The sequence below is a fragment of the Larus michahellis genome, chromosome 29 (assembly GCF_964199755.1).
Source record: "Larus michahellis chromosome 29, bLarMic1.1, whole genome shotgun sequence".
Lineage (NCBI taxonomy): Eukaryota > Metazoa > Chordata > Aves > Charadriiformes > Laridae > Larus > Larus michahellis.
Window position 1 is genome coordinate 533949 of NC_133924.1, and position 26962 is coordinate 560910.

Below are 26962 nucleotides of genomic sequence, written 5' to 3' on the forward strand. Positions count from 1 at the left end.
GCAGGGGAGAGGGTCCATCCCTGGGCTGGTGTCCCCCAGCTGCCCACCCTCCCAGGCACATCCCCTTGGGGTTTCCCTGCCCCCAGGGGATGGAGGGATGGAGGGGACGGGCACGGGGGGACAGGGCCGAGCACAGAGCACCCGGGAGAGGACACCGAGCCAAGAGGAGATCATGGAGACTCACTCAGTGCTGTGTCTCGTTCCCCTGGAAAGGATAAAGAAAGTCAATCAGTGATGAGAGGGGACAGCTTCTCATCCCATGGCTGCTCCTACAGGAGAAGGCAGAGCCCTTCTGTTTGGGGAGGGGGAAAAGAGCCCTTGGCTCCCGGGGGGCTCCCTTCAGCCTGGTTATGTCCCATGGATGGTGGCCAGTGGGTCTGGACAGGGGAGAGGGTCCAACCCTGGGCTGGTGTCCCCCAGCTGCCCACCCTCCCAGGCACATCCCCTTGGGGTTTCCCCACACCCAGGGGATGGAGGGATGGAGGGGACGGGCAAAGGGGGAAAGGGCCGAGCACAGAGCACCCGGGAGAGGACACCAAGGCAAGAGGAGATCACGGAGACTCACCCAACAGTGCAGCTTGTTCCTCTGGAATGGAAAAAAAGAAGCGATGAGTGATGAGAGGGGACGGCTTCTCATCCCATGGCTGCTCCTACAGGAGCACACAGAGCTCGAGGAGAGCTCAGAGAGTTTGGGGAGTGGGAAAAGACCACAAAACCCTGTGAATGGCCCCCTCCAGCCAGGTCATGTCCCACGGCCGGTCCCCAGGGAGTCTGGCCAAGGGAGAGGGTCCATCCCTGGGCTGGTGTCCCCCAGCTGCCCACCCTCCCAGGCACATCCCGTTGGAGTTTCCCCACCCCCAGGGGATGGAGGGATGGAGGGGACGGGCAAAGGGGGAAAGGGCTGAGCACAGAGCACCCGGGAGAGGACACCGAGCCATGACAGAGCTCCTGGAGACTCACCTAGTTCTGCATCTCGATTCCCTGGAAAGCAAAAATCAAATTAATGAGTGATGAGAGGGGACGGCTTCTCATCCCATGGCTGTTCCTGCAGGAGCAGGCAGAGCTGGCGAGACCCCAAACTCCTTGTGTTTGGGGAGTGGGAAAAGACCGTGTGGGTCCCAGAGCAGGTTCCCTGCCTCCCTTCTCCCCCAGCCACCCCTCCCGGGCACCCTGCATTGAAGCCTGACTTGAGCAGAGATTTAAGGCTCAGCCTGATTTAAGCTGACTGATGACGGGTCCCCACTTCTCCCCATGACTTAGGTCACCTCCTGGGCCCCGTTCCCAGCCCCAGTGCTCTCCACTCCCCTTCTGGGCTCCATCAACCCAGACCAACGACCACAGGGCGATCACGAGACACCCAGAGCCACGTCCCTCCCAGGGGGCTCCTTTCTCAGGAGGCTTCGCTGGTGGCAGGGGCCAGAAGGACTCACCCAGCGTTCTGGACAGCCCCACTGCAAAGCAAAGGCAGAGGAAGAGGAGGTCAGGAGAGCAGCTGCTTCATCGGCGCTAACATCTCACCAGGGACTCTTGCACCGTCCCACCAGCCAGGTGCTCTGGCCACGCTCCCTGGCCTCCCACCCACACCCCGGGTCCTTGTCCCCATCCTTCCTGTGCCCAAAGAGCTTCTTTAATGAAGGCAAAACACCTTTTGACACGACTGTCATCCCCTTCTACGTACGTCCATGGGCCAGGGCTCAGCCTTGCTCCACCCCGATCCCCTCCATTCCATCCCCCCCGTGACAAACTCACCTTTCCTTCGCCAGAGATAAACATTGAGACTAAATGATGCCACTGAAAGCACGAGGAAGACACCCAGAGCTGCCATCCAAGGACGGGCGTTGTGGAAAAAGGGAGCTGAGAAACAAAAACACAGCAGGAAAAGGGCTCACTTTGCACTCCTGTGTAGGAGGAAAACGAAAGGGAGAAAGAAAAACTCCAAGTTCTAACTCATCGTCAGGGTTTTGCCTGGGACGGAATGAACAAGTGGACGTCATCGCTTGCAGCTATTGAGGGATGGGATGTTTTGGATTTGGGATGAGAAGCAGCGATGGGAGCGCACTGATGGTTTTGGGTGTCGCTGGGCAGTCGAGGAATGGTCTGCTCCTCACACCACCCCACCAGCGAGTGGGCTTGGGGGACGCAAACAGCTGGGACAAAACCCGTTACTCTTCCCATTCTCTATCCCATCCCAATGGTGGGGAATGAGCGAGGGGCTGCGCGGTGCCGGCTCTGGGCTGGGATTACACCACCCCACTCCTAAAGCCTTGTGCTGGGAGCCCCGGGCTCAAGGGGACATCGTCCTCTCCAGCGCACAGACATCCCAATGCTCCCCTGAAGCCCGCCAGGCTCAGGTTATCTCCTGTGCTAAAGCTCACCTGCGGGTGCACCCCCTCCCATTCCCCCACCCCCCGCACGTTTCTCCAGCCCCCCTAGATCAAACCGCTCCCCACTCAAGCGCAGCCAACCCCAGCCCCGCTGCCATCCTGCACCTGAGATGTGCAGGGACGACGCCTGCTCCTGCTCCAGGCGGCTGTTCCTCACCACGCACGACAAGTTCCCATCGCCCTTCCCGCTCACCACGACGACATCTTGGATCTCAAACAGGCCCCTCTCGTCAGAGGAACGTCTCTGGGAGACCGAGGGCAGACGCTGCCCGTTGGCAGCCTTCCACAGCACCTCCGGTTGTGGGTACCAGCCGGCCGATCCACACACCACCCGGATGCCTCCGTCCTGGTGAGCCTCCAGAGAGATGAGAGGGACGGAGCCCATGGCTGGGGGAAGAGCCCGCCGTTGGGCTGAGTTAGGGATGGACTCGGCTCAAAGGCAAAGACCCAACCCCGTACCAGACACATCCCATTGTCCCGAGGGGGCTGTGGGACCACGCACGTGCTCCTCACACCACCCAAACCACCCCAACGTGTGCAGGAACCGGAGAGCATTGATGCCCAATGACCCCACATCGCCCATAAAACAGCCCGGCAGAGGAGGACCCAGAGGCCGAGCAAGGTCTCTGCCCTCTCCCGGCCTTGTCCAAGAAGCCCTGAGGCTTCCAGACGAGGCGCCAGGTCTCCTCCGGCACAAACGGCAAAGGCAAAGCAAGGATCCAGCTGGTGGCACCTGGGAAGAGGGCTCTTCCCAACGCCAGGCACAGCGGTAGCTCCCATCCTGGGCTCGCTTGGCAGCCCAGGCCCTGAGCCCAAGCAGCTGCTCAGCAGCTTCTCCCCTCTGCCCTCACAACACCTCGAGGACACCACAGAGACACAAAGCCACCTCGTTTGTGCCACTCTGCCCCCAAAAACACCTCCAGCACCATGTCTGTGCTCCTTCCTGGGCAGGCACGGATGGGAAGGGTCCCCTTCAACCCGCCCTCTGTCAAGGTCTATTGGCCTTTGGCATTGGATGGATGGATGTGAGGATGGGACAGAGGTCTGGGAGGGACACACCAACCCAGGGACACCTGAACCACCCCCAGGAAACACCGCACCACCCACAAACCTGCCACCTCCAGCTCCACCATGGCTTCTTCATAAGTGGTAGCATCCTGCACGGTGCAGACATACTGGCCATCATCAGAGGGTCTCACCCCAGCGAGTCGCAAGTCCAGGGTCCCACCGGAGAGACCATCTCTGACCAACTCTGTCCTTCCAGTGTATTCCTTCATCTTTGCCCCATACAGGTCCTCTCCATTTCGGTAGAGATGCACGATTTCAGAGAACTGGTGCCGGATCCACCTGATCTCCAAGCTCCGAGCGTCCGCGCGTGGGGACAAGTGACACGGCAGCACGACGTCCTGCCCCACGGTGGCAAGGAGAGGTCGGTCTGGTCCCACCACTCTGAACTCAGCTTGGGGACGGAGAAGGACACAGAGAGACGGAGATTGCGCCCACGTTAATTCGGGGCGTTGCATGGCAAGGGGCGAGCGTGGCGTGAGCGGTGCCCGCTCCATCCCGCGGGTGTCTCTTTGCCCCCACCCCGTGCTCCAAAGAGCCTGGAGACACTGGAGAGGGAGTGGGAGGACTCCAAGGAGAAGGAGGTTCCCTGGGAGTGGGAACTGCTCCAGAAAGTCACCCCCAACCCCGAAAATAGCCCCCAGCCCGGCCAGCCCTGGGAGAAGGGACAAACGCTTTAGGGGAGCACTGCGGGACGGGACTGAAGGTGTCCCAGGGCAAGGGACGTGGGGGTGGCATCAAGAGCCAAAGTGAAAGTGAAACCCATCCGCGGCCGAGCTCTGGGCTCAGCTCCTCCTGCCCCACGGCACCTCCCCTGCCCCACATCTGCCCCCCGCAGCGGGCTCAGCGCCCCCAGCCCTGCAGGATCCCTACCTGATCCCAGGCGGAGCACGTGGAGAGTCAGGAAATAACTCAGGAGGCCCCTGGGGCTGGCGGGGAACCCCATCTGCGGGCGCAGCTGGAGAAGAGGGTGGGAAGGGAGGCAGAGGGAGGGCAAGGGGGCGTTACAGCCGCCGGGGAGGGGATGGGGAAGAAGGGCTGCACCCGCCCCCAGGGAGGCTCCAGAAATCCCACCAAACCCCCCGCACCCTGCCGTCGGGAGGAACCGTCGGTCGAGGGCAGGACGGGCCCACGCCGCGGCTCCCGCTGCAGCCCCTGCTCTGCCCCACTGCCCCCCTCCCCCCTGGGTTTCTTCTGAACCCCTCATACGAGACTTTAAATTAATTAGAGATTCTTAATGCCCTGCGGAAAGGAAATTCACTCACCGGACGGGTACCATCTGCAGGAGGCACCTGGTAACTCCCAACACCTCCAAGCTTTGTGCGGTTTTCCAGGAACAGGATTATGGGCTTTGGAGTGACTCCAGGCTCCACCCCGCCCCCGAGGCCAGGGGAAAAAGAAGAAGAATGAAAGTAGGAAAAAGAAGAAGAAAAGTGGGAAAAGAAGAAGAAAAGTGGGAAAAAGAAGAAGAAAAGTAGGAAAAGAAAGAGAAAAGTGGAAAAAAGAAGAAGAAAAGTAGGAAAAAGAACAAGAAAAGTGGGAAAAAGAAGAAAAGTGGGAAAAAGAAGGAGAAAAGTAGGAAAAGAAGAAGAAGAGTAGGAAAAAGAAGAAGAAAAGTGGAAAAAAGAGGAAGAAAAGCAGGAAAAGAAGAAGAAAAGTAGGAAAAGAAGAAGAAAAGTGGAAAAAAGAAGAAGAAAAGTAGGAAAACAAGAGGAAAAGTGGGAAAAAGTAGATGAAAAGTAGGAAAAGAAGAAGAAAAGTGGGAAAAAGAAGAAGAAAAGCAGGAAAAGAAGAAGAAGGATAGTGGGAAAAAGAAGAAGAAAAGCAGGAAAAGAAGAAGAAAAGCAGGAAAAGAAGAAGAAAAGTGGGAAAAAGAAGAAGAAAAGTAGGAAAAGAAGAAGAAAAGTGGGAAAAAGAAGAAGAAAAGTGGGAAAAGAAGAAGAAAAGCAGGAAAAGAAGAAGAAAAGTGGGAAAAAGAAAGAGAAAAGTAGGAAAAGAAGAAGAAAAGTGGGAAAAAGAAGAAGAAAATTGGAAAAAGAAGAAAAGTGGAAAAAGAAGGAGAAAAGTAGGAAAAGAAGAACAACAGTGGAAAAAAAAAGAAGAAAAGTGGGAAAAAGAAGAAGAAAAGTGGAAAGAGAAGAAGAAAAGTAGGAACGAGAAGAAGAATAGTGGAAACGAAGAAGAAAAGTGGAAAAAAGAAGAAGGAAAGTAGGAAAAGAAGGAGAAAAGTGGGGAAAAGAAGAAGAAACGCAGGAAAAGAAGAAAAAAGTAGGAAAAAGAAGAAGAAAAGTGGAAAAAAGAGGAAGAAAAGCAGGAAAAGAAGAAGAAAAGTAGGAAAAGAAGAAGAAAAGTGGAAAAAAGAAGAAGAAAAGTAGGAAAACAAGAGGAAAAGTGGGAAAAAGTAGATGAAAAGTAGGAAAAGAAGAAGAAAAGTGGGAAAAAGAAGAAGAAAAGCAGGAAAAGAAGAAGAAGGATAGTGGGAAAAAGAAGAAGAAAAGCAGGAAAAGAAGAAGAAAAGTGGGAAAAAGAAGAAAAAAAGCAGGAAAAGAAGAAGAAAAGTGGTGGAACCTCCCCAGTGCCCAGGACGGGGGGACGGTCGCGGCCCCGGTGCTGCTGGCCACGCCGGTCTTGAGACAGGCCGGGACGCTGGTGGCCACCTCGGCCACCTGGGCGCGCATTCGTCCATCTCTCGACCAACACCCCCAGGTCCTTTTCTGCCGGGGAGGGCTCCAGCCGCTCCTCCCCCAGCCCCCAGCGTCCATGGGGTTGGTGTGACCCATGGGCAGGACCCGGCACTTGGCCTTGGGCAACCTCCCACCAACGCCTTGGGCCCATCCATCCGACAGCTCTGGATCCCTCCGTAGATCCATCCATCCCACCCTCCGGCACATCAACGCTCCCACCAACGCCTTGGGCCCATCCATCTAACCGGATCCCTCCGTAGATCCATCCATCCCACCCTCCGGCACGTCAACGCTCCCACCAACGCCTTGGTCCCATCCATCCAACAGCTCTGGATCCCTCCATAGATCCATCCATCCCACCCTCCGGCACATCAACGCTCCCACCAACGCCTTGGACTCATCCATCCGACAGCTCCAGATCCCTCTGTAGATCCATCCATCCCACCCTCCGGCACATCAACGCTCCCACCAACGCCTTGGGCCCATCCATCCGACACCTCCGGATCCCTCCCTAGATCCATCCCACCCTCCGGCACGTCAACGCTCCCACCAACGCCTTGGACCCATCCATCCGACACCTCCGGATCCCTCCGTAGATCCATCCATCCCACCCTCCGGCACATCAACGCTCCCACCAACGCCCAAGGGGTTCCGAGGGGTCCCCAAGGGTTTCCAAGGGGTCCCAAGGGGTTCCAAGGGGTCTCCAGGGTTCCAAGGGGGTCCCCAAGGGTTTCCAAGGGGTCCCAAGCGGTTCCAAGGGGTCACAAGGGGGTCCCCAAGGGTTTCCAAGAGGGTCTCCAGGGTTTCCAAGGGGTCCCAAGGGGTTCCAAGGGGGTCCCAAGGGGTCCCAAGGGGTTCCAAGGGGTCTCCAGGGTTCCCAAGAGGGTCCCCAAGGGTTTCCAAGAGGGTCTCCAGGTGGGTCCCAAGGGTTTCCAAGGGGTCCCAAGGGGTTCCAAGGCGTCACAAGGGGGTCCCCAAGGGTTTCCAAGGGGTCTCCAAGGGGTTGCAAGGGGTTCCAAGGGGTCTCCAGGGTTCCCAAGGGGTCCAGGGGTTTCCAAAGGGTCCCATGGTGTTCCAACGGGGGTCCCCAAGGGTTTCCAAGTGGTTCCCAGGGGATCCTGGCCCCCTTGGACTCCCCCCGGGGGGGTGGTGGGGTGGTTTTAACCTTACGTCAGTAATGTAGGACCAGGCAGCGGCTCCCACGCCGTTGCCCATCCCCCCGCGTTGTGGGGTGGGGGGGGGGAGGGGAGAAGAGGGAGAAAAGGGGCGGGAAAAAGACCCTCGCGGGTTGGGGGGCAGGCAATCGAATAGAGGAGCAATGGGCGAGGAAAAGACCGATATTTATTGTAAAATAATGTACGGGATAAAGCGACCCGACGCTGAGTTGCCCTCCCCACCCGAGCGCTGGTTGCCCGGCCCGTCCCCAGCGGCGACGGCGGGTCCCGGCCCCCCCACCCCACCCCCGGCAGCGACCCCCCGTTTCTATCCCCAACGGGACGCCCGTGGGGCGGAATATCCCTTTTGGGCGCCTTCTCCCGGCCGCGCTCCCGCTGGGCTGCGACGGGGAAGGCGAAAAAAAAGAAAAAAGCCCTCGACTGACGGACGGAAACGTCTCTCGGCCGCGTCCCGACGTCGTGTTCTCGCCCGCTAAATCCAAAAAGGCAACCCAGAGCCGAAGGAAAATTCCCTCCATCAAAGCCAAAAGGATGACACCCCCCCCCAGCCGCTCACAGCCTCCCGGAGGGGACACGACACCCCGCAGCGACCCCCCTCCGTCCCCTGCCCCTCACTCCCCCTCTGCTCCCTGGGCTGGGGCACAGGGATGGACGTCTCCCGCGGGATCCAGGAGAGGAGCGTGGGGAGTCTCCGGAGAAGGGCAGGGGCTGCCGGTGGCCGGGGAGGGGAGGGAAGGGGGGATGAGGGTCTGGGGGACGCTGCCCCTCAGGCACAGCTGGGTTTTCTCTGTTTCTACCCAAAACCAGGGGCGCAGGGTCTCCCCTTTGAACGAGGCTGGTGGGAACGTGAAGATCTCGACCCCGGTGTCGGCATCGAGGAAAGTCACCAGCCCCCGGGCGCAGTCCAGACAGACCCAGATCCTGCTGGGGAGCGGGGACTGGGGAAGGAAGGTGGGAGGAGAGGTGAGAGACATGAACTGCCCATAGCAGTGCTGCACTGCCCAGACCCCTCCTTCAGGGCTCCAGTCCGAGAACCTCTTCCTCTCCACAGACTCCTTGGCCACCCCAACAGCCCACCACGAGTCACCTCCCACCTCCACCTCCACCTCCACCTCCACCTCCCAGCAGTGTCTCCCCTCCCGGAACCCCTCCTGGCCAAAAACGCAGAAATAATAGGTAAATCTCTCCGGGATGTCGGGCAGGTCCCGCTCTTCTCTTTGCCACCTCACGCGCCTCTGATCGTCCGACAGGACGAGTTGGGAATGAGCCGTGTTTGGATCCAGGGTCACCACATCTGCAGGGGACAGGAGGAGCCGCAGCATCAGAGCTCAGTCCCGGGCAGGTTTCACCCCCTCGGGGACAGGACCTGGCCCCCAGGGCAGGAGACTGGGCATCTCCTTCCTCCTCTCCATCCCCACCGCGGGGCCGGCCCCAGCACGGCCACGGCCGAGCTCGGTCCCGTGGGAAGAGGCACCGGTGGGGCTGCAGCCCGCGCAGGGAGGAGCAGGACGGGGAGGCAGGGGCTGGGCTGGGCAGCGCACGGGGTCTCAGGGGGTGGTGGCTCCTCTGGGGCCCAAGGGGGTGACTCAGAATGGGACGAAATTGCAAGAAAACGGGGCGAGATACAGCCCAGTGCCATGGTCTGGGGGGTCTGAGACACCAACACGACCCGGGATGGCCAGTCCCCCTTCAGTGGCCACCCAGTGCCTTCACTGGCCACCCAGTTACACCTCCCGCAGAGGGAAAGGGAGGAGAACCACCCATAAAAATACAGTAAAATACGCAATTACCTGGATTTTCAGGAAGCAGGAACTTTCTCCACGCTACAAGGAGGGACAAGAGCAAGGTCACGTCCCACGGCCGGTCCCCAGGGAGTTGGGGCAAGGGAGAGGGTCCATCCCTGGGCCGGTGCCCCCGGCCGCCCACCCTCCCGGGCACGTCCCCTGGGGGTTTGTTGGGATCCAAGGGATGGAGGGATGGAGGGGACGGACACAGCGGGAAAGGGCCGAGCAGAGATCACCCGGGAGAGGACACCGAGCCACAAGGAGATCACGGAGACTCACCCAACCGTGCAGCTTGTTCCTCTGGAATGGAAAAAAAGAAGCGATGAGTGATGAGAGGGGACGGCTTCTCATCCCATGGCTGCTCCTTTAGGAGCGCACAGAGCTCGAGGAGAGCTCAGAGAGTTTGGGGGGTGGGAAAAGACCACAAAACCCTGTGAATGGCCCCCTCCAGCCAGGTCATGTCCCACGGCCGGTCCCCAGGGAGTCTGGCCAAGGGAGAGGGTCCATCCCTGGGCTGGTGTCCCCCAGCTGCCCACCCTCCCAGGCACATCCCGTTGGAGTTTCCCCACCCCCAGGGGATGGAGGGATGGAGGGGCCAGGCAAAGGGGGATAGGGCCTAGCACAGAGCACCCGGGAGAGGACACGGAGCCAAGAGGAGATCACGGAGACTCACGCATTGCCGCGTCTCGTTCCTCTGGAAAGGATAAAGAAAGTCAATCAGTGATGAGAGGGGACAGCTTCTCATCCCACAACTGCACCCGCAGGAGTTGGCAGAGCCCTTCTGTTTGGGGAGGGGGAAAAGAGCCCTTGGCTCCCGGGGGGGCTCCCTCCAGCCTGGTTATGTCCCATGGATGGTGGCCAGTGGGTCTGGGCAGGGGAGAGGGTCCATCCCTGGGCTGGTGTCCCCCAGCTGCCCACCCTCCCAGGCACATCCCCTTGGGGTTTCTGCGGATCCAAGGGATGGAGGGATGGAACGGACGGGCAAAGGGGGGAAAGGGCCGAGCACAGAGCACCCGGGAGAGGACACCGAGCCAAGAGGAGATCACGGAGACTCACCCAGTGCTGCAGCTTTTTCACCTGGAAAGGAAAAAAAGAAGCGATGAGTGATGAGAGGGGACGGCTTCTCATCCCATGGCTGCTCCTACAGGAGCGCACAGAGCTCGAGGAGAGCTCAGAGAGTTTGGGGAGTGGGAAAAGACTCCCACACCCTGTGAATGTCCATCTCCAGCCAGGTCATGCCCCACGGCCGGTCCCCAGGGAGTCTGGCCAAGGGAGAGGGTCCATCCCTGGGCTGGTGTCCCCCAGCTGCCCACCCTCCCAGGCACATCCCCTTGGGGTTTCTGTGGAGCCAGGGGATGGAGGGATGGAGGGGACGGGCAAAGGGGGATAGGGCCGAGCACAGAGCACCCGGGAGAGGACACCGAGCCAAGAGGAGATCATGGAGACTCACTCAGTGCTGTGTCTCGTTCCCCTGGAAAGGATAAAGAAAGTCAATCAGTGATGAGAGGGGACAGCTTCTCATCCCACAACTGCACCCGCAGGACTTGGCAGAGCCCTTCTGTTTGGGGAGGGGGAAAAGAGCCCTTGGCTCCCAGGGGGGCTCCCTCCAGCCTGGTTCTGTCCCATGGATGGTGGCCAGTGGGTCTGGGCAGGGGAGAGGGTCCATCCCTGGGCTGGTGTCCCCCAGCTGCCCACCCTCCCAGGCACATCCCCTTGGGGTTTCCCTGCCCCCAGGGGATGGAGGGATGGAGGGGACGGGCACGGGGGGACAGGGCCGAGCACAGAGCACCCGGGAGAGGACACCGAGCCAAGAGGAGATCATGGAGACTCACTCAGTGCTGTGTCTCGTTCCCCTGGAAAGGATAAAGAAAGTCAATCAGTGATGAGAGGGGACAGCTTCTCATCCCATGGCTGCTCCTACAGGAGAAGGCAGAGCCCTTCTGTTTGGGGAGGGGGAAAAGAGCCCTTGGCTCCCGGGGGGCTCCCTTCAGCCTGGTTATGTCCCATGGATGGTGGCCAGTGGGTCTGGACAGGGGAGAGGGTCCAACCCTGGGCTGGTGTCCCCCAGCTGCCCACCCTCCCAGGCACATCCCCTTGGGGTTTCCCCACACCCAGGGGATGGAGGGATGGAGGGGACGGGCAAAGGGGGAAAGGGCCGAGCACAGAGCACCCGGGAGAGGACACCAAGGCAAGAGGAGATCACGGAGACTCACCCAACAGTGCAGCTTGTTCCTCTGGAATGGAAAAAAAGAAGCGATGAGTGATGAGAGGGGACGGCTTCTCATCCCATGGCTGCTCCTACAGGAGCACACAGAGCTCGAGGAGAGCTCAGAGAGTTTGGGGAGTGGGAAAAGACCACAAAACCCTGTGAATGGCCCCCTCCAGCCAGGTCATGTCCCACGGCCGGTCCCCAGGGAGTCTGGCCAAGGGAGAGGGTCCATCCCTGGGCTGGTGTCCCCCAGCTGCCCACCCTCCCAGGCACATCCCGTTGGAGTTTCCCCACCCCCAGGGGATGGAGGGATGGAGGGGACGGGCAAAGGGGGAAAGGGCTGAGCACAGAGCACCCGGGAGAGGACACCGAGCCATGACAGAGCTCCTGGAGACTCACCTAGTTCTGCATCTCGATTCCCTGGAAAGCAAAAATCAAATTAATGAGTGATGAGAGGGGACGGCTTCTCATCCCATGGCTGTTCCTGCAGGAGCAGGCAGAGCTGGCGAGACCCCAAACTCCTTGTGTTTGGGGAGTGGGAAAAGACCGTGTGGGTCCCAGAGCAGGTTCCCTGCCTCCCTTCTCCCCCAGCCACCCCTCCCGGGCACCCTGCATTGAAGCCTGACTTGAGCAGAGATTTAAGGCTCAGCCTGATTTAAGCTGACTGATGACGGGTCCCCACTTCTCCCCATGACTTAGGTCACCTCCTGGGCCCCGTTCCCAGCCCCAGTGCTCTCCACTCCCCTTCTGGGCTCCATCAACCCAGACCAACGACCACAGGGCGATCACGAGACACCCAGAGCCACGTCCCTCCCAGGGGGCTCCTTTCTCAGGAGGCTTCGCTGGTGGCAGGGGCCAGAAGGACTCACCCAGCATTCTGGACAGCCCCACTGCAAAGCAAAGGCAGAGGAAGAGGAGGTCAGGAGAGCAGCTGCTTCATCGGCGCTAACATCTCACCAGGGACTCTTGCACCGTCCCACCAGCCAGGTGCTCTGGCCACGCTCCCTGGCCTCCCACCCACACCCCGGGTCCTTGTCCCCATCCTTCCTGTGCCCAAAGAGCTTCTTTAATGAAGGCAAAACACCTTTTGACACGACTGTCATCCCCTTCTACGTACGTCCATGGGCCAGGGCTCAGCCTTGCTCCACCCCGATCCCCTCCATTCCATCCCCCCCGTGACAAACTCACCTTTCCTTCGCCAGAGATAAACATTGAGACTAAATGATGCCACTGAAAGCACGAGGAAGACACCCAGAGCTGCCATCCAAGGACGGGCGTTGTGGAAAAAGGGAGCTGAGAAACAAAAACACAGCAGGAAAAGGGCTCACTTTGCACTCCTGTGTAGGAGGAAAACGAAAGGGAGAAAGAAAAACTCCAAGTTCTAACTCATCGTCAGGGTTTTGCCTGGGACGGAATGAACAAGTGGACGTCATCGCTTGCAGCTATTGAGGGATGGGATGTTTTGGATTTGGGATGAGAAGCAGCGATGGGAGCACATTGATGGGTTTGGGTATCGCTGGGCAGTCGAGGAATGGTCTGCTCCTCACACCACCCCACCAGCGAGTGGGCTTGGGGGACGCAAACAGCTGGGACAAAACCCGTTACTCTTCCCATTCTCTATCCCATCCCAATGGTGGGGAATGAGCGAGGGGCTGCGCGGTGCCGGCTCTGGGCTGGGATTACACCACCCCACTCCTAAAGCCTTGTGCTGGGAGCCCCGGGCTCAAGGGGACATCGTCCTCTCCAGCCCACGGCCATCCCAATGCTCCCCTGAAGCCCGCCAGGCTCAGGTTATCTCCTGCGCTAAAGCTCACCTGCGGGTGCACCCCCTCCCATTCCCCCACCCCCCCCACGTTTCTCCAGCCCCCCTAGATCAAACCGCTCCCCCCTCAAGCGCAGCCAACCCCAGCCCCGCTGCCATCCTGCACCTGAGATGTGCAGGGACGACGCCTGCTCCTGCTCCAGGCGGCTGTTCCTCACCACGCACGACAAGTTCCCATCGCCCTTCCCGCTCACCACGACGACATCTTGGATCTCAAACAGGCCCCTCTCGTCAGAGGAACGTCTCTGGGAGACCGAGGGCAGACGCTGCCCGTTGGCAGCCTTCCACAGCACCTCCGGTTGTGGGTACCAGCCGGCCGATCCACACACCACCCGGATGCCTCCGTCCTGGTGAGCCTCCAGAGAGATGAGAGGGACGGAGCCCATGGCTGGGGGAAGAGCCCGCCGTTGGGCTGAGTTAGGGATGGACTCGGCTCAAAGGCAAAGACCCAACCCCGTACCAGACACATCCCATTGTCCCGAGGGGGCTGTGGGACCACGCACGTGCTCCTCACACCACCCAAACCACCCCAACGTGTGCAGGAACCGGAGAGCATTGATGCCCAATGACCCCACATCGCCCATAAAACAGCCCGGCAGAGGAGGACCCAGAGGCCGAGCAAGGTCTCTGCCCTCTCCCGGCCTTGTCCAAGAAGCCCTGAGGCTTCCAGACGAGGCGCCAGGTCTCCTCCGGCACAAACGGCAAAGGCAAAGCAAGGATCCAGCTGGTGGCACCTGGGAAGAGGGCTCTTCCCAACGCCAGGCACAGCGGTAGCTCCCATCCTGGGCTCGCTTGGCAGCCCAGGCCCTGAGCCCAAGCAGCTGCTCAGCAGCTTCTCCCCTCTGCCCTCACAACACCTCGAGGACACCACAGAGACACAAAGCCACCTCGTTTGTGCCACTCTGCCCCCAAAAACACCTCCAGCACCATGTCTGTGCTCCTTCCTGGGCAGGCACGGATGGGAAGGGTCCCCTTCAACCCGCCCTCTGTCAAGGTCTATTGGCCTTTGGCATTGGATGGATGGATGTGAGGATGGGACAGAGGTCTGGGAGGGACACACCAACCCAGGGACACCTGAACCACCCCCAGGAAACACCGCACCACCCACAAACCTGCCACCTCCAGCTCCACCATGGCTTCTTCATAAGTGGTAGCATCCTGCACGGTGCAGACATACTGGCCATCATCAGAGGGTCTCACCCCAGCGAGTCGCAAGTCCAGGGTCCCACCGGAGAGACCATCTCTGACCAACTCTGTCCTTCCAGTGTATTCCTTCATCTTTGCCCCATACAGGTCCTCTCCATTTCGGTAGAGATGCACGATTTCAGAGAACTGGTGCCGGATCCACCTGATCTCCAAGCTCCGAGCGTCCGCGCGTGGGGACAAGTGACACGGCAGCACGACGTCCTGCCCCACGGTGGCAAGGAGAGGTCGGTCTGGTCCCACCACTCTGAACTCAGCTTGGGGACGGAGAAGGACACAGAGAGACGGAGATTGCGCCCACGTTAATTCGGGGCGTTGCATGGCAAGGGGCGAGCGTGGCGTGAGCGGTGCCCGCTCCATCCCGCGGGTGTCTCTTTGCCCCCACCCCGTGCTCCAAAGAGCCTGGAGACACTGGAGAGGGAGTGGGAGGACTCCAAGGAGAAGGAGGTTCCCTGGGAGTGGGAACTGCTCCAGAAAGTCACCCCCAACCCCGAAAATAGCCCCCAGCCCGGCCAGCCCTGGGAGAAGGGACAAACGCTTTAGGGGAGCACTGCGAGACGGGACTGAAGGTGTCCCAGGGCAAGGGACGTGGGGGTGGCATCAAGAGCCAAAGTGAAAGTGAAACCCATCCGCGGCCGAGCTCTGGGCTCAGCTCCTCCTGCCCCACGGCACCTCCCCTGCCCCACATCTGCCCCCCGCAGCGGGCTCAGCGCCCCCAGCCCTGCAGGATCCCTACCTGATCCCAGGCGGAGCACGTGGAGAGTCAGGAAATAACTCAGGAGGCCCCTGGGGCTGGCGGGGAACCCCATCTGCGGGCGCAGCTGGAGAAGAGGGTGGGAAGGGAGGCAGAGGGAGGGCAAGGGGGCGTTACAGCCGCCGGGGAGGGGATGGGGAAGAAGGGCTGCACCCGCCCCCAGGGAGGCTCCAGAAATCCCACCAAACCCCCCGCACCCTGCCGTCGGGAGGAACCGTCGGTCGAGGGCAGGACGGGCCCACGCCGCGGCTCCCGCTGCAGCCCCTGCTCTGCCCCACTGCCCCCCTCCCCCCTGGGTTTCTTCTGAACCCCTTATACGAGACTTTAAATTAATTAGAGATTCTTAATGCCCTGCGGAAAGGAAATTCACTCACCGGACGGGTACCATCTGCAGGAGGCACCTGGTAACTCCCAACACCTCCAAGCTTTGTGCGGTTTTCCAGGAACAGGATTATGGGCTTTGGAGTGACTCCAGGCTCCACCCCGCCCCCGAGGCCAGGGGAAAAAGAAGAAGAATGAAAGTAGGAAAAAGAAGAAGAAAAGTGGGAAAAGAAGAAGAAAAGTAGGAAAAAGAAGGAGAAAAGTATGAAAAGAAGAAGAAAAGCAGGAAAAAGAAGAAGAAAAGTAGGAAAAAGAAGAAAAGTGGAAAAAGAAGGAGAAAGGTAGGAAAAGAAGAAGAAAAGTGGAAAAAAGAAGAAGAAAAGTAGGAAAAAGAAGAAGAAAAGTACGAAAAGAAGAAGAAAAGAAGGAAAAATAAGAAGAAAAGCAGGAAAAAGAAGAAGAAAAACAGGAAAAAAGAAGAAAAGTAGGAAAAAGAAGGAGAAAAGTAGAAAAAGAAGAAGAAAAGTAGGAAAACGAAGAAAAGTGGAAAAAGAAGGAGAAAAGTAGGAAAAGAAGAAGAAAAGTGGAAAAAAAGAAGAAGAAAAGTAGGAAAAGAAGAAGAAAAGTGGAAAAAGAAGGAGAAAAGTAAGAAAAGAAGAAGAAAAGTGGGAAAAAGAAGAAGAAAAGTGGTAAGAAGAAGAAGAAAAGCAGGAAAAGGAAGAAGAAAAGTGGAAAAAGAAGAAGAAAAATAGGAAAAAGAAGAAGAAAAGCAGGAAAAGAAGAAGAAAAGTGGTGGAACCTCCCCAGTGCCCAGGATGGGGGGACGGTCGCGGCCCCAGTGCTGCTGGCCACGCTGGTCCTGAGACAGGCCGGGACGCTGGTGGCCACCTCGGCCACCTGGGCGCGCATTCGTCCATCTCTCGACCAACACCCACAGGTCCTTTTCTGCTGGGGAGGGCTCCAGCCGCTCCTCCCCCAGCCCCCGGCGTCCATGGGGTTGGTGTGACCCATGGGCAGGACCCGGCACTTGGCCTTGGGCGACCTCCCACCAACGCCTTGGGCCCATCCATCCGACACCTCCGGATCCCTCCGTAGATCCATCCATCCCACCCTCCGGCATGTCAACGCTCCCACCAATGGCTTGGGCCCATCCATCCAACCGGATCCCTCAGTAGATCCATCCATCCCACCCTCCGGCATGTCAACGCTCCCACCAACGCCTTGGGCCCATCCATCCAACCGGATCCCTCTGTAGATCCATCCATCCCACCCTCCGGCACGTCAGCACTCCCACCAATGGCTTGGGCCCATCCATCCAACCGGATCCCTCTGTAGATCCATCCATCCCACCCTCTGGCACATCCACGCTCCCACCAACACCTTGGGCCCATCCATCCGACAGCTCCAGATCCCTCCGTAGATCCATCCATCCCACCCTCCGGCACATCAATGCTCCCACCAACGCCCAAGGGGTTCCGAGGGGTCAGAAGGGGGTCCCCAAGGGTTTCCAAGGGGTCCCAAGGGGTTCCAAGGGGTCTCCAGGGTTCCCAAGGGCATCCCAAAGGGTTTCCAAGGGGTTCCAGGGGGGTCCCAAGGGGTTCCAAGGGGGTCCCAAGGGTTTCCAAGAGGGTCTCCAGGGTTTCCAGAGGGTCCCAAGGGTTTCCAAGGGGTCCCAAGGGGTTCGAAGGGGTCACAAGGGGGTCCCCAAGGGTTTCCAAGAGGGTCTCCAGGGTTTCCAAGGGGTCCCAAGGGTTTCCAAGGGGGTCCCCAAGGGGTCCCAAGGGGTTCCAAGGGGTCTCCAGAGTTCCCAAGGGGGTCCCCAAGGGTTTCCAAGGAGTCTCCAAGTGTTTCGAAGTGGTTCCCAGGGGGTCCTGGCCCCCTTGGACTCCCCCCGGGGGGGTGGTGGGGTGTTTTTAACCGTATGTCAGCAATGTAGGACCAGGCAGCGGCTCCCGCGCCATTGCCCGTCCCCCCGCGTTGGGGGGTGGGGGGGGGGGAGGGGAGAAGAGGGAGAAAAGGGGTGGGAAAAAGACCCTCCTGTGTTGGGGGGCAAGTGGTCGAATGGAGGAGCAACGGGTGAGGAAAAGACCAATATTTATTGTAAAATAATGTACGGGATAAAGCGCCCCGACGCCGAGTTGCCCTCCCCACCCGAGCGCTGGTTGCCTGGCCCATCCCCAGCGGCGACGGCGGGTCCCGGCCCCCCCACCCCACCCCCGGCAGCGACCCCCCGTTTCTATCCCCAACGGGACGCCCGTGGGGCGGAATATCCCTTTTGGGCGCCTTCTCCCGGCCGCGCTCCCGCTGGGCTGCGACGGGGAAGGCGAAAAAAAAGAAAAAAGCCCTCAACTGACGGACGGAAACGGCTCTCGGCCGCGTCCCGACGTCGTGTTCTCGCCCGCTAAATCCAAAAAGGCAACCCAGAGCCGAAGGAAAATTCCCTCCATCAAAGCCGAAAGGACGACACCCTCCCCAGCCGCTCGCAGCAGGAGGGGACACGACACCCCACAGCGACCCCCCTCCATCCCCTGCCCCTCACTCCCCCTCTGCTCCCCGGGCTGGGGCACAGGGATGGACGTCTCCCGTGGGATCCAGGAGAGGAGCGCGGGGAGTCTCCGGCGAAGGGCAGGGGCTGCCGGCGGCTGGGGAGGGGAGGGAAGGGGGGATGAGGGTCTGGGGGGTGCTGCCCCTCAGGCACAGCTGGGTTTTCTCTGTTCCTACCCCAAACCAGGGGCGCAGGGTCTCCCCTTTGAACGAGGCTGGTGGGAACGTGAAGATCTCGACCCCGGTGTCGGCATGGAGGAAAGTCACCAGCCCCCGGGCGCAGTCCAGACAGACCAAGATCCTGCTGGGGAGCGGGGACCGGGGGAGGAGGGTGCGACGAGAGGTGAGAGACGTGAACTGCCCATAGCTGTGCCGCACTGCCCAGACCCCTCCTTCAGGGCTCAGGAAGGGTCTCCCTCTCCTCTCCACAGACTCCTTGGCCACCCCAACAGCCCACCGCGACTCGCCTCCAACCTCCCCCTCCACCTCCACCTCCCAGCAGTGTCTCCCCTCCCGGAACCTCTCCTGGCCCAAAACGCAGAACCAATAGGTAATTCTCTCCGGGATGTCGGGCAGGTCCCGCTCTTCTCTTTGCCACCTCACGCGCCTCCGATCGGCCGACAGGACGAGTTGGGAATGAGCCGTGTTTGGATCCAGGGTCACCACGTCTGCAGGGGACAGGAGGAGCCGCAGCATCAGAGCTCAGTCCCGGGCAGGTTTCACCCCCTCGGGGACAGGACCTGCCCCGCGGGGCAGGAGACTGGGCATCTCCTTCCTCCTCTCCATCCCCACCACGGGGCCAGCCCCAGCACGGCCACAGCCGAGCTCGGTCCCGTGGGAAGAGGCACCGGTGGGGCTGCAGCCCGCGCAGGGAGGAGCAGGACGGGGAGGCAGGGGCTGGGCTGGGCAGCGCACGGGGTCTCAGGGGGCGGTGGCTCCTCTGGGGCCCAAGGGGGTGACTCAGAATGGGGCAAAAAGGCAAGAAAATGGGGCGAGATACAGCCCAGTGCCATGGTCTGGGGGGTCTGAGATACCAACATGACCCGGGATGGCCAGTCCCCCTTCAGTGGCCACCCAGTGCCTTCACTGGCCACCCAGTTACACCTCCCGCAGAGGGAAAGGGAGGAGAACCACCCGTAAAAATACAATAAAATACGCAATTACCTGGATTTTCAGGAAGCAGGAACTTTCTCCACACTACAAGGAAGGACAAGAGCAAGGTCACGTCCCACGGCCGGTCCCCAGGGAGTCTGGCCAAGGGAGAGGGTCCATCCCTGGGCCGGTGTCCCCCGGCCACCCACCCTCCCAGGCACATCCCCTGGGGGTTTGCTCGGATCCAGGGGATGGAGGGGATGGAGGGGACGGACACAGCGGGAAAGGGCCGAGCAGAGAGCGCCCGGGAGAGGACACCGAGCCAAGAGGAGATCACAGAGACTCACCCAGTGCCGCATCTTGTTCATCTGGAAAGGAAAAAGGAAGTCAATCAGTGATGAGAGGGGACAGCTTCTCATTCCACAACTGCACCCGCAGGAGTTGGCAGAGCCCTTCTGTTTGGGGAGGGGGAAAAGAGCCCTTGGCTCCCAGGGGGGCTCCCTCCAGCCTGGTCATGTCCCATGGATGGTGGCCAGTGGGTCTGGGCAGGGGAGAGGGTCCATCCCTGGGCTGGTGTCCCCCAGCTGCCCACCCTCCCAGGCACATCCCCTTGGGGTTTCCCCACACCCAGGGGATGGAGGGATGGAGGGGATGAGGAAGCGGGGGAAGGGCTGAGCACAGAGCACCCGGGAGAGGACACCGAGCCAAGAGGAGATCACGGAGACTCACTCAGTGCTGTGTCTCGTTCCCCTGGAAAGGATAAAGAAAGTCAATCAGTGATGAGAGGGGACAGCTTCTCATCCCACAACTGCACCCGCAGGACTTGGCAGAGCCCTTCTGTTTGGGGAGGGGGAAAAGAGCCCTTGGCTCCCGGGGGGGCTCCGTCCAGCCTGGTTATGTCCCACGGTCGGTCCCCAGGGAGTGTGGGCAAGGGAGAGGGTCCATCCCTGGGCTGGTGTCCCCCAGCTGCCCACCCTCCCAGGCACATCCCCTTGGGGTTTCCCCACACCCAGGGGATGGAGGGATGGAGGGGACGGGCAAAGGGGGGACAGGACTGAGCACAGAGCACCCGGGAGAGGACACCGAGGCAAGAGGAGATCACGGAGACTCACCCAACAGTGCAGCTTGTTCCTCTGGAATGGAAAAAAAGAAGCGATGAGTGATGAGAGGGGACGGCTTCTCATCCCATGGCTGCTCCTTTAGGAGCGCACAGAGCTCGAGGAGAGCTCAGAGAGTTTGGGGAGTGGGAAAAGACCCCCACACCCTGTGAATGGCCCCCTCCAGCCAGGTCATGTCCCACGGCCGGTCCCCAGGGAGTCTGGCCAAGGGAGAGGGTCCATCCCTGGGCTGGTGTCCCCCAGCTGCCCACCCTCCCAGGCACATCCCCTTGGAGTTTCCCCGCCCCTAAGGGATGGAGGGATGGAGGGGACGGGCACGGGGGGACAGGGTCGAGCACAGAGCAGCCAGGAGAGGACACCGAGCCATGACAGAGCTCCTGGAGACTCACCGAGTGCTGCATCTCGATTCCCTGGAAAGCAAAAATCAAATTAATGAGTGATGAGAGGGGACGGCTTCTCATCCCATGGCTGTTCCTGCAGCAGCAGGCAGAGCTGGCGAGACCCCAAACTCCTTGTGTTTGGGGAGTGGGAAAAGACCGTGTGGGTCCCAGAGCAGGTTCCCTGCCTCCCTTCTCCCCCAGCCACCCCTCCCAGGCACCCTGCATTGAAGCCTGACTTGAGCAGAGATTTAAGGCTCAGCCTGATTTAAGCTGACTGATGACGGGTCCCCACTTCTCCCCATGACTTAGGTCACCTCCTGGGCCCCGTTCCCAGCCCCAGTGCTCTCCACTCCCCTTCTGGGCTCCATCAACCCAGACCAACGACCACAGGGCGATCAAGAGCCGCCCAGAGCCACGTCACTCCCAGGGGGCTCCTTTCTCAGGAGGCTTCGCTGGTGGCAGGGGCCAGAAGGACTCACCCAGCGTTCTGGACAGCCCCACTGCAAAGCAAAGGCAGAGGAAGAGGAGGTCAGGAGAGCAGCTGCTTCATCGGCGCTAACATCTCACCAGAGACTCTTGCACCGTCCCACCAGCCAGGTGCTCTGGCCACGCTCCCTGGCCTCCCACCCACACCCCGGGTCCTTGTCCCCATCCTTCCTGTGCCCAAAGAGCTTCTTTAATGAAGGCAAAACACCTTTTGACACGACTGTCATCCCCTTCTACGTACGTCCATGGGCCAGGGCTCGGCCTCGCTCCACCCTGATCCCCTCCATTCCATCCCCCCCGTGACAAACTCACCTTTCCTTCGCCAGAGATAAGCGATGACGCCAAATGACGCCACTGAAAGCACGAGGAAGACACCCAGAGCTGCCATCCAGTGACGGGCGTTGTGGAAAAAGGGAGCTGAGAAACAAAAACACAGCAGGAAAAGGGCTCACTTTGCACTCCTGTGTAGGAGGAAAATGAAAGGGAGAAAGAAAAACTCCAAGTTCTAACTCATCGTCAGGGTTTTGGCTGGGATGGAATGAACAAGTGGACGTCATCGCTTGCAGCTATTGAGGGACGGGATGTTTTGGATTTGGGATGAGAAGCAGCGATGGGAGCGCACTGATGGTTTTGGTTGTCGCTGGGCAGTCGAGGAATGGTCTGCTCCTCACACCACCCCACCAGCGAGTGGGCTTGGCGGGGGGCGCAAACAGTTGGGACAAAACCCGTTACTCTTCCCATTCTCTATCCCATCCCAACGGTGGGGAATGAGCGAGGGGCTGCGCGGTGCCGGCTCTGGGCTGGGATTACACCACCCCACTCCTAAAGCCTTGTGCTGGGAGCCCCGGGCTCAAGGGGACATCGTCCTCTCCATTCCCACGGCCATCCCAATGCTCCCCTGAAGCCCGCCAGGCTCAGGTTATCTCCTGCGCTAAAGCTCACCTGCGGGTGCATCCCCTCCCATTCCCCCACCCCCCGCACGTTTCTCCAGCCCCCCGAGATCAAACCGCCCCCCCCCCCCCCAAGCACAGCCAACCCCAGCCCCGCTGCCATCCTGCACCTGAGATGTGCAGGGACGACGCCTGCTCCTGCTCCAGGCGGCTGTTCCTCACCACGCACGACAAGTTCCCATCGCCCTTCCCGCTCACCACGACGACATCTTGGATCTCAAACAGGCCCCTCTCGTCAGAGGAACGTCTCTGGGAGACCAAGGGCAGATGCTGCCCATTGGCAGCCTTCCACAGCACCTCCGGTTGTGGGTACCAGCCGGCCGATCCACACACCACCCGGATGCCTCCGTCCTGGTGAGCCTCCAGAGAGAGGAGAGGGACGGAGCCCATGGCTGGGGGAAGAGCCCGCCGTTGGGCTGAGTTAGGGATGGACTCGGCTCAAAGGCAAAGACCCAACCCCGTACCAGACACATCACATTGTCCCGAGGGGGCTGTGGGACCACGCACGTGCTCCTCACACCACCAAAACCACCCCAACACGTGCAGGAACCGGAGAGCATTGATGCCCAATGACCCCACATCGCCCATAAAACAGCCCGGCAGAGGAGGACCCAGAGGCCGAGCAAGGTCTCTGCCCTCTCCCGGCCTTGTCCAAGAAGCCCTGAGGCTTCCAGACGAGGCGCCAGGTCTCCTCCGGCACAAACGGCAAAGGCAAAGCAAGGATCCAGCTGGTGGCACCTGGGAAGAGGGCTCTTCCCAACGCCAGGCACAGCGGTAGCTCCCATCCTGGGCTCGCTTGGCAGCCCAGGCCCTGAGCCCAAGCAGCTGCTCACCAGCTTCTCCCCTCTGCCCTCACAACACCTCGAGGACACCACAGAGACACAAAGCCACCTCGTTTGTGCCACTCTGCCCCCAAAAACACCTCCAGCACCATGTCTGTGCTCCTTCCTGGGCAGGCACGGATGGGAAGGGTCCCCTTCAACCCGCCCTCTGTCAAGGTCTATTGGCCTTTGGCATTGGATGGATGGACGTGAGGGTGGGACAGAGGTCTGGGAGGGACACACCAACCCAGGGACACCTGAACCACCCCCAGGAAACACCGCACCACCCACAAACCTGCCACCTCCAGCTCCACCACGGCTTCTCCATAAGAGGCAGCATCTCTCACAGTACAGACGTACTGGCCATCATCAGAGGGTCTCACCCCAGCGAGTCGCAAGTCCAGGGTCCCACCGGAGAGACCATCTCTGACCAACTCTGTCCTTCCAGCGTATTCCCTCATCTTTGCCCCATACAGGTCCTCTCCATTTCGGTAGAGATGCACCGTTTCCGAGAACTGGTACCGGATCCACCTGATCTCCAAGCTCCGAGCGTCCGCGCGTGGGGACAAGTGACACGGCAGCACGACGTCCTGCCCCACGGTGGCAAGGAGAGGTCGGTCTGGTCCCACCACTCTGAACTCAGCTTGGGGACGGAGAAGGACACAGAGAGACGGAGATTGCGCCCACGTTAATTCGGGGCGTTGCATGGCAAGGGGCGAGCGTGGCGTGAGCGGTGCCCGCTCCATCCCGCGGGCGTCGCTTTGCCCACCCCGTGCTCCAAAGAGCCTGGAGACACTGGAGAGGGAGTGGGAGGACTCCAAGGAGAAGGAGGTTCCCTGGGAGTGGGAACCTGCTCCAGAAAGTCACCCCCAACCCCGAAAATGACCCCCAGCTCGGCCAGCCCTGGGAGAAGGGACAAACGCTTTAGGGGAGCACTGCGGGACGGGACTGAAGGTGTCCCAGGGCAAGGGACGTGGGGGTGGCATCAAGAGCCCAAGGGAAAGTGAAACCCATCCGCGGCCGAGCTCTGGGCTCAGCTCCTCGTGCCCCACGGCACCTCCCCTGCCCCACATCTGCCCCCCGCAGCGGGCTCAGCGCCCCCAGCCCTGCAGGATCCCTACCTGATCCCAGGCGGAGCACGTGGAGAGTCAGGAAATAACTCAGGAGGCCCCTGGGGCTGGCGGGGAACCCCATCTGCGGGCGCAGCTGGAGAAGAGGGTGGGAAGGGAGGCAGAGGGAGGGCAAGGGGGGGTTAGAGCCGCCGGGGAGGGGATGGGGAAGAAGGGCTGCACCCGCCCCCAGGGAGGCTCCAGAAATCCCACCAAACCCCCCGCACCCTGCCGTCGGGAGGAACCGTCGGTCGAGGGCAGGACGGGCCCACGCCGCGGCTCCCGCTGCAGCCCCTGCTCTGCCCCACTGCCCCCCTCCCCCCTGGGTTTCTTCTGAACCCCTCATACGAGACTTTAAATTAATTAGAGATTCTTAATGCCCTGCGGAAAGGAAATTCACTCACCGGACGGGTACCATCTGCAGGAGGCACCTGGTAACTCCCAACACCTCCAAGCTTTGTGCGGTTTTCCAGGCGCAGGACTATGGGCTTTGGAGTGACTCCAGGCTCCACCCCGCCCCCGAGGCCAGGGGAAAAAGAAGAAGAATGAAAGTAGGAAAAAGAAGAAGAAAACTGGGAAAAGAAAGAGAAAAGTGGGAAAAAGAAGAAGAAAAGTAGGAAAAGAAAAGAAAAGTATGAAAAGAAGAAGAAAAGCTGGAAAAAGAAGAAGAAAAGCAGGAAAAGGAAGAAGAGAAATAGGAAAAAGAAGAAGAAAAGTAGGAAAAAGAAGAAGAAAAGTAGGAAAAGAAGAAGAAAAGTAGGAGAAGAAGAAGAAAATTCGGAAAAAAGAAGAAAAATGGAAAAAAGAAGAAGAAAAGTGGGAAAAAGAAGAAGAAAAGCAGGAAACGAAGAAGAAAAGTAGGAAAAAGAAGAAGAAAAGTTGGAAAAGAAGAAGAAAAGTGGGAAAAAGAAGAAGAAAAGTAGGAAAAAGAAGAAGAAAAGAAGGAAGAAGAAAAAGAAATGTGGAAAAAAGAAGAACAAAAGTGGGAAAAAGAAGAAGAAAAGTAGGAAAAGAAGAAGAAAAGTGGAAAAAAGAAGAAAAGTAGGAAAAAGAAGAAGAAAAGTTGTAAAAGAAGAAGAAAAGTGGAAAAAAGAAGAAGAAAAGTGGAAAAAGAAGAAGAAAAGTAGGAAAAAGAAGGAGAAAAGTAGGAAAAGAAGGAGAAAAGTAGGAAAAAGTAGAAGAAAAGTAGGAAAAAGAAGGAAAGTGGAAAAAGAAGGAGAAAAGTGGGAAAAGAAGAAGAAAAGTAGGAAAAGAAGAAGAAAAGTAGGAAAAAAGAAGAAAAATCGAAAAAAGACGAAGAAAAGTGGGAAAAAGAAGAAGAAAAGTGGGAAACGAAGAAGAAAAGTAGGAAAAAGAAGAAGAAAAGTGGAAAAAGAAGGAGAAAAGTGGAAAAAGAAGGAGAAAAGTAGGAAAAAGAAGAAGAAAAGTGGAAAAAAGAAGAAGAAAAGTGGAAAAAGAAGAAGAAAAGTAGGAAAAAGAAGAAGAAAAGTGGAAAAAAGAAGAAAAGTAGGAAAAGAAGAAGAAAAGTGGAAAAAGAAGAAGAAAAGCAGGAAAAGAAGAAGAAAAGTGGTGGAACCTCCCCAGTGCCCAGGACAGGGGGACCGTCGCGGCCCCGGTGCTGCTGGCCACGCCGGTCCTGAGACAGGCCGGGACACTGGTGGCCACCTCGGCCACCTGGGCGCACATTCGTCCATCTCTCGACCAACACCCCCAGGTCCTTTTCTGCTGGGGAGGGCTCCAGCTGCTCCTCCCCAGCCCCCGGCGTCCATGGGGTTGGTGTGACCCATGGGCAGGACCCGGCACTTGGCCTTGGGCGACCTCCCACCAACGCCTTGGGCCCATCCATCCGACACCTCCGGATCCCTCCGTAGATCCATCCATCCCACCCTCCGGCACATCAACGCTCCCACCAACGCCTTGGACCCATCCATCCGACACCTCCGGATCCCTCCGTAGATCCATCCATCCCACCCTCCGTCATGTCAACACTCCCACCAACACCTTGGGCCCATCCATCTAACCGGATCCCTCCGTAGATCCATCCATCCCACCCTCCGGCACATCAACGCTCCCACCAACGCCTTGGACTCATCCATCCAACAACTCCGGATCCCTCCCTAGATCCATCCATCCCACCCTCCGGCACGTCAACGCTCCCACCAACACCTTGGGCCCATCCCTCCGACAGCTCCGGATCCCTCCGTAGATCCATCCATCCCACTCTCCAGCACATCAACACTCCCACCAACACCTTGGACTCATCCATCCGACAGCTCCGGATCCCTCCGTAGATCCATCCATCCCACCCTCCGGCACGTCAACGCTCCCACCAACGCCTTGGGCCCATCCCTCCGACACTTCCGAATCCCTCCGTAGATCCGTCCATCCCACCCTCCGGCACATCAACGCTCCCACCAACGCCTTGGGCTCATCCATCCGACAGCTCCGGATCCCTCTGTAGATCCATCCATCCCACCGTCCGGCACGCCTCCGTCGGTCAACTCGGGATCCCCCCACTTTGCCGGGATGGCGGAGGGCGGCTCGGGGTGGGGGTGGGGGGAGAATTTCCACAGGCTCCCTCGGGCGGATCCCGTCCCGTCCCGCCCCCATCGGCTTGTGTACGTCCAGGTATCCGGGTGTCCGGGCCAAGCGGGTCAATCTCGGTGACTCAGAGATTTACGCGGGTGGGGCCCCTCCCGTCCCCTCCCCTCCCCCTCCCCCGGAGGTGACACCCCCCGGGGCTGCCCCACCCCACCGGGACCCTATTTAAGGCCCTTCCCCCGCTGTCCCCCAGTGTCCCCGACGTCCCCCCGTGTCCCCGGCCATGGCCGGTCCCCAGCTGCCGTCAGCCCTCGGGCTCCTGCTGCTGTGCCTGTGCCTCCCAGGTGGGACTGGGAGGGACTGGGAGGGACTGGGATGGGGACTGGAATAGACTGGGAGGGACTGGGATGGAGACTGGGTCCCCCTTCTCACCCAGGGGACTGGGATAGGGAACTAGGATAGGGAACTGGGATATACTGGGAGGGACTGGGATGGAGACTGGGTCCCCCTTCTCACCCAG

General features: G+C 59.4%; 4 protein-coding genes across 10 annotated transcripts; all 4 read right to left on the minus strand.

The window, feature by feature from the left end:
- Positions 1-161: 161 nt before the first annotated feature.
- On the minus strand, positions 162-6391 carry LOC141735112 (butyrophilin subfamily 3 member A2-like). 4 transcript variants are annotated; one of them, XR_012584640.1, is made up of 7 exons: positions 4715-6391; positions 4323-4407; positions 3496-3843; positions 2490-2771; positions 1750-1854; positions 961-1451; positions 162-586 (listed from the first exon to the last, which is right to left on the minus strand). XR_012584640.1 is itself a non-coding variant. In XM_074567562.1 (6 exons), the coding sequence occupies exons 1-6, from the start codon at positions 6371-6373 to the stop codon at positions 1207-1209; spliced, it is 2724 nt and encodes a 907-aa protein (XP_074423663.1). In that variant the 5' UTR covers positions 6374-6391; the 3' UTR covers positions 842-1206. The 4 variants fall into 4 exon arrangements, 3 of the variants coding, with proteins under 3 accessions (XP_074423663.1, XP_074423666.1, XP_074423665.1); XM_074567562.1 differs by lacking the exon at positions 162-586 and having other exon boundaries at positions 842-1451; XM_074567565.1 differs by lacking the exon at positions 162-586 and having other exon boundaries at positions 842-1451; positions 4323-4839.
- Positions 6392-7248: 857 nt separating this feature from the next.
- Positions 7249-10160, minus strand: LOC141735199 (butyrophilin subfamily 2 member A2-like). The gene is made up of 5 exons (XM_074567813.1): positions 10149-10160; positions 9766-9786; positions 9372-9392; positions 9099-9131; positions 7249-8602 (listed from the first exon to the last, which is right to left on the minus strand). Exons 2-5 carry the CDS (start codon positions 9767-9769, stop codon positions 7920-7922), a joined length of 741 nt encoding a protein of 246 aa, XP_074423914.1. The 5' UTR covers positions 9770-9786; positions 10149-10160; the 3' UTR covers positions 7249-7919.
- Positions 10161-10901: 741 nt separating this feature from the next.
- Positions 10902-16579, minus strand: LOC141735126 (butyrophilin subfamily 3 member A2-like). Of its 4 annotated transcripts, none has more exons than XR_012584651.1 (6): positions 15455-16579; positions 14236-14583; positions 13230-13511; positions 12490-12594; positions 11701-12191; positions 10902-11326 (listed from the first exon to the last, which is right to left on the minus strand). XR_012584651.1 is itself a non-coding variant. In XM_074567625.1 (6 exons), the coding sequence occupies exons 2-6, from the start codon at positions 15133-15135 to the stop codon at positions 11947-11949; spliced, it is 1053 nt and encodes a 350-aa protein (XP_074423726.1). In that variant the 5' UTR covers positions 15136-15147; positions 15455-15527; the 3' UTR covers positions 11582-11946. The 4 variants fall into 4 exon arrangements, 3 of the variants coding, with proteins under 3 accessions (XP_074423726.1, XP_074423723.1, XP_074423725.1); XM_074567625.1 differs by lacking the exon at positions 10902-11326 and adding an exon at positions 15063-15147 and having other exon boundaries at positions 11582-12191; positions 15455-15527; XM_074567622.1 differs by lacking the exon at positions 10902-11326 and having other exon boundaries at positions 11582-12191.
- Positions 16580-17496: 917 nt separating this feature from the next.
- Positions 17497-24247, minus strand: LOC141735101 (butyrophilin subfamily 1 member A1-like). The gene is made up of 9 exons (XM_074567546.1): positions 23914-24247; positions 23088-23435; positions 22082-22363; positions 21334-21438; positions 21015-21035; positions 20545-20565; positions 19385-19405; positions 18123-18613; positions 17497-17637 (listed from the first exon to the last, which is right to left on the minus strand). The coding sequence occupies exons 1-9, from the start codon at positions 24245-24247 to the stop codon at positions 17497-17499; spliced, it is 1764 nt and encodes a 587-aa protein (XP_074423647.1).
- Between the last annotated feature and the right edge of the window lie 2715 nt (positions 24248-26962).